The 6,000-nt window shown below is 43.4% G+C and overlaps 1 protein-coding gene across 1 annotated transcript in view; it reads left to right on the top strand.

Annotated features, from left to right (window-relative positions):
• The first annotated feature begins 548 nt into the window (after positions 1 to 548).
• The window catches only part of lipia (lipase, member Ia), a 29,852-nt gene continuing 24,400 nt past the window's right edge, over positions 549 to 6,000 (top strand). The window contains exons 1-2 of the mRNA XM_069889105.1: positions 549 to 687; positions 4,123 to 4,487. Of these exons, the coding sequence (XP_069745206.1) occupies positions 639 to 687; positions 4,123 to 4,487 (414 nt within the window). The 5' untranslated portion in view covers positions 549 to 638. The remainder of the gene's footprint in view (positions 688 to 4,122; positions 4,488 to 6,000) is intronic.

Raw genomic sequence — 6,000 nt, 5'->3', positions numbered from 1 at the left:
TCTCTCTCTCTCTCTCTCTCTCTCTCTTACTCTCAGAGAAAACCATATGACCCTCTTAGAACTGAACTGCACTCAAACAGACTGAGACTCTGGACCTAATCTTCAGACTTCATTCACCTGTTGCTTTCCCAAACAATAATCCATTACTCCACATCATGTCCAATTAACACCTACTTGTGAAGTCCTTATAGGCATTCTTCAAAGTTTTTGCAAAGGCACACAGAACCTGGACTGTGTGGCTTGAGCAGAGCTCTAGCATTTTAAATGAGATCTGTTTTGAAGTGTTTGTATGTGACCTTCACTAAAAAAACCTGAAACAACTTATCTCACTTAAAATATATCTATGTACAATATGAAATATGACATAATCTGTCACAAACCAAACATATACAGTGCCAGTAACCAAGTAACAGTGACCATTAGTGTTTCATGTGACTGGCCAGGAGTATGTTTGTCAATCAGCTGAATTCACAGTCTTTTTTCATTTCTATCTCTATGGTAACCCTGGTTGATGTTTGACTGTCTGTTGACCCTGTTTTAAGTTTGTTAGTTCAGCGACATTGTATTGCAAGTAGCTGAATGTTCCTGGTCTCCTGACTTCTCACTTGTTTTTTTTAATTTATGTCCATTCAAGAGCTATGATTCATTGGATAGCTCTGATCCTAAGTGCCAGCATTATCACATCAGGTAATTATTTTTACAGAAGGCCATTTGAGGTTGGTTTGGAGGGCTCCTGGCTTTAGAATAAACTACCGTTTGTTGTGTAAGAGATTGAAAGTAAGGAGGGAGGATCTTTGCTTGGTCTCATGCCGACTATGTGCACCAGCACTCCTGAGCTTTGATGCCTAATCTGGCCAGTCGGTGCTGCATGGCTTCATGTAACTTTTGAGGCAAGGATTCCATCCTCTGTCCAGCTGAGCTGCCTTCTCTAAGCTTCAGGGTTGTTGGGGTAAATCGGGGCCAGAAGCGGCAGATGGGAATGGGAGAAGTAAGTGGGGGAGAGGGCAGTGGAGGTTAGGGATCAGAGAATGGATCAAGGAGAAGGGAGTTTAAGGGAGAGAAAGGGAGAAAGAGAGAGAGAGAGAGTGGGAAGAGAGAAAGGGAGGGAGAGAGAGATCTATGGATAAGAGAGAGAGATAGATAGTGAGAGAGAAAAGGGAAAGATTTGATGAGGGCAGTGGGGAATGTTAGCATCTGGAGTTTTCCACATAAAGTCATCTAATGCTTGGGAAATGGAGGTGAGAGTCATCCTGAAGAGGGAGGGAAACAATGAGAGAGAATTACATTGAAATTAGATCATGATTGTGGAGATAATCAGAGATCAGAACCATCAATTGTTTGTATTTTCTAAATTTAAATTTGTAAATTCAAAATTTGAAAGTTAGACATACAGCATAGTAACAGGCTCTTTTGGTCCAATGACACCTAAGTGACCTGCAACCCTTGTACGCTTTGAAGGATGGGAGGAAACAGGAGCCCCCCATGGGGTGTATGTACAAACTCCTTACAGACAGTACGGGATTCGAACCCCTATCCCGTTTGCTGGCACTGTAATGGTGTTACGTTAACCACTACGCTAATCATGCCACTTTCAAAAACATTTGCTTAGTGGGCTCAAAGCTGCCTGAGTGCACTGCAACATGGTTTGTTTGCCTCCTGAGCGGATTTTAAATTATGGAGATTTTTTGGCTGGCTGCACATTTAAACTGGAACTAGCACACCGGGGCTGCAGGGTATGAGCACTCATGGTAATTGGGGACAACACCCTTTTGATATCCTTTGTGGCATGCTTTACCATAGAACTCTCAAACTCCATGCCAGGTGTTCTCAACCTTTTTTTGGCCATGACCCCCTTAGGGCCCTGTTCAAAGATAATGGGTCCATTCCCTGTGAAGCAGTCAAGATTTGGTTTCTTCTGTACATCTACCGACTACATATAACAATTATTTAAATTATGTGAGGTGAAAAGAAAACAAGGCTTTTACTTAAATGTGCTGTGGCCTCTCTCAGAGGGGATATCGTGCTCTTGTTGAGAATGAGTGCTCTAAATCAAATGTCAAGTGAAGGACAGAAGGCAATTTTGGTCAGTTCAAGTCCCAAGCCTCAGAAGATGTTCACCACGCTCAACACAGGGTTCTTGTTTCATTGAATTGGCCAGTTGCTAATCTGCAGTGACTGGGAACTAGGGAAGGAATGGCCTTTGTGAGGGAATGCCCTGTAATGTTGGATCTCAGACATTGCCTTTTGTAGATATTGGAAACCTTTGGGCCACAGCCAGGGCACCAGAACAAGGGAGAACACATACCATTGAGAAGGAGAGGCAAAAGAGATGACCCTAAAGGATGGGGCCACAGTGACAGATCAGCAAGGGGCTCAGCAGCTGAAGGACCTACACAGGCTGCAGGCGATCTGTGATTTGCGGTCGATGGACTCATGGAACTGGGATTCGAGAGGGTGCTGATGGTGAGAACTGCTTCTGAAGGGCCTTGGGCTCTGAAGGCTTCCTGATCATATCGGAGGTTTGGATCTGGAGCTCAGGTTGCTGATGGATCGAACAGGAGTCTGTGCAGCTGCAGGGGCTGAGGGAGCGATGGAGGTGAATCCATGGACACACAGTGTTTCTGAAGGGACTCTCGTTTGCTTTTCTTTCTTACTGCAAGGAGTGGTGGGCAACACTAATGGTGACTCTTTGCCTTGTGGCAGGCAGAAGGCAATTTCTTGTAATATTACATGTTCTGTAGTATAACGGATTGGTTAGCCTAGCGGTTAGTGTGACACTTACAGTGCCAATGACTGGAGTTCAAATATTGTGCTGTCTGTAAGGAGTTTGTACATTCTCCCTGTGTCTGTGTGGGTTTTCCTCAGGGGCTCCAGTTTCCTCCCATCCTTCAAAAACCTACAGGGTTGTAAGTTGATTGGGTGTAATTGGGTTACATGGGTTCATGGGCCAAAAGGACCTGTTACCATGCTGTATGTTTAAATTAAAGGAATATTGAATTTTGAATGAACCACCTCTTGGGTAGGTAGGGATGGGATCACAGAGAGAGTGGTCCTGTGGTAAGCAGGAAGGGCAGGGAAGGGGGAGACATGACTGGTGATGGCAGAACAGATGAAGGGTGATGGAGTAGATGGTGGGTGCAAGATGGTCAATGATCAGCACCCCTTCTTACACACAACTAAATGTCCTCTTCCAGTGTATGCCATGGCTGCTTTGCTGTTCTCCATCTTTGATGGACTTCATACCCAACAAGTCTTCAGGTAGTCTGAAGATGATGAAAGTTTATTGTCACATTTCAGTACAATTTACAGATGCACGAATAATCTTACCTGCTGCTGCCACACAAGTACCTTAGATGATATTAAATCTCCACAATATGCCAAGACAGAAAAACAGACAATAAATATTGAAGGATAGATAAATACAGCATATTCTCGTGTAATCATGGATACTTTGTAATAGTTGACAACCCCCATCCCTCTTTTTTGCCCCATAGAAGTGGTCCAAAAAAATTCAGCGATTACATGAGCATAGAAGAAATTAGTGAAAGAAGAGTAATGTATCAGTAGGACTGACAGATCTTTTGGTGGTCCATGAGTAGTTTATTTCTGGGTTAAGATATAATGGGGAAGTTCAAGAGCCTGATAACTGTTGGGAAATAAACTGTTCTTGAACCTAGAGGTGCTGGTCTTCAGGCTTCTGTACCTTCTGCCCAAAGGGAGTAGTGAGATGGGGTTGTGACCAGGGTAGTGGGGGTCCTTTATGATATTGGCTGCCTTCTTGAGACAGTGCCTCCTGTAGATGTCTCCGATCAATGGGAGATTGATAGCATGATGGATGTGGCTGGGTTTACTATTTTCTGCAGCCTCCTGTCTTCCTGGGAATCAACCTTTCAAGCCAAGTAACGGTGCAACTTGTCAGTATACATTCCACGGTGCACCTGTAGAAGCTTGATGGATGTATGTGCCACATGTGGTGCTCCAAACGTTTTGCACATCAAAAGGAGAGTGGTAAAATGTGAGGGAGGTGGCCTATGTGTCCAATATGTGTCCATGGGCAGGGTGGGTTACAGGACCTTTCTCACTTTACTTGTATCTGCTCACACACTTCTGATTTCCACTCAGAGGCGCTGGAATGCCACAACTTTACCAAGCTTCCCATCACTGACTCCATCACTGGAACAGAGCTGGTAGTGAGGTTGCTCCTGTACACGGACAAGAATTCCAGGTGTGCCAGCTTGATCAATGCCACCCACACCAGTCCGCTCGATGTCAAGAAAAAGACGGTCTTCATTATCCATGGCTACCGGCCGTTTGGCTCACCTCCCAACTGGCTGATGAAGGTGATTGAGACACTGCAGATGGTGGACAATATAAACCTTATCATTGTCGACTGGAATCGGGGAGCAACAACCATTAATTATCCAGTTGCTGTTGCCAACACCAAGAAGGTTGCTGCCATTTTGGAACCTGTGATTGACAATATACAAGTAAGAATCTCAGTTTATTGTACGTCTGTCTTGTTGCTGTCAAGAGAGTCAAGACAATTTAATTAAAAAAAAATTAAATTTAGACATGCAGCACGGTAGCAGACCCTTTTAGCCCACAAGCCCGTGCTGGCCCATTTATACTTAATTGACCTACACCTCCAATACGTTTTGAATGGTGGGAGGAAACCAGAGCTCCCAGAGGAAATCCACGCAGACATAGGAGAATGTACAAACTCTTTACAGACAGTGTGGGATTTGAACCCCAGTCACCAGCATTGTAACTGCGTTGTGCTAACTGCTACACTAACCAGGCTGCCTTGGATGTGCTTTGCCTAGTGTTCAGAAGAATGAGGGGGTGGCCTAAATTCAAACATGTAAGATCCTGAGGGTGAATGACAAGGGTAGATGTTGAGATATTTATCACCAGCAGGAGAGTTTCAAATGAGGGGACTGTTACGAGCCCAGAGGACCCCAAAACCCAGCAGCAATAGATAATCACCAAGACAAATGGTTACTTAAACAAAAGTTGCTTTTAATTATCCTTAAACATGAAAACAGAATCACACTTTAACTTAATTCTATTGACTTACTTAACCCCCTTCTAATTCTAAGTGCACGTGTATGTAATGTGTGTGTAAGTTCAGAAAAGTTCTTTGGTTCATAGTCCAATCTCACTTCACATTCCTCCAAGATCACAGGTTGCAGGCAATTCTTATACTGTGCACAGTGGCTGTAACACTGTCAAGTGATCTCTGTATCTCTCTCTCTCTGAGAGAAAACTTGTTTGACTCTTTCTGCTTGAAAAACCACATGACCCTCTTAGAATAGCAAGTTCTCTTCCAGACAGCAGCAGCTCTGACATGTTCTCTCATCTGTTGCCTTTTGTAAACAAAAATTCATTAGTGAAGTATGTTGAGCACTTTTCAAAGCTCTTGCAAAAAGTCTGAGGCCCCAATATGTCTAGCATGGGGCAGAGCTCCGGTATTTCAAATAGGATCTGTTTTAAAGTGTTTACATGTGACCTACTCTCACAAACCTTTCCCAATTTATCTCCCAAAAACATATCTATATACTCCGTATACTCTGTCATAGGACATATAAGGGGATGGTAATTTAAAACTATGCTGTACAGACATTTCTTCCATCAGAAGGAGGGGAAATCTCTGGACCTCTCTACCCCTGAGTTTGGTGGAGATTGGTGGGAGTGTGCAAGGAGCTGTCAACAGAAGTGATAAATGGGCTAAATTTTAACCTTCAAGAAAAAATTTGGATGAAACATGGGAAAAGCTACGCTCCAGAACTATGAGAAATACTATAAACACGAGGTTACGCATGATACAATATAATTGGTTACACGGGCCATACATCACACCCCAAAAGTTAAATAAATGGGACCCAACAGTATCAGACAGATGTTTTCGCTGTAAGAAGGAAACGGGAACAACAGTACATGCAATTTGGGCATGTGAGAAAGTGAAAAAATTTTGGGAAGATCTAAACCAGATATTAAATA

The sequence above is a fragment of the Narcine bancroftii genome, chromosome 7 (assembly GCF_036971445.1).
Source record: "Narcine bancroftii isolate sNarBan1 chromosome 7, sNarBan1.hap1, whole genome shotgun sequence".
Taxonomy (NCBI): Eukaryota; Metazoa; Chordata; class Chondrichthyes; order Torpediniformes; family Narcinidae; genus Narcine; species Narcine bancroftii.
The sequence above is the reverse complement of the archived record's forward strand: the minus strand, read 5'-3'. Positions and strand labels throughout refer to the sequence as shown.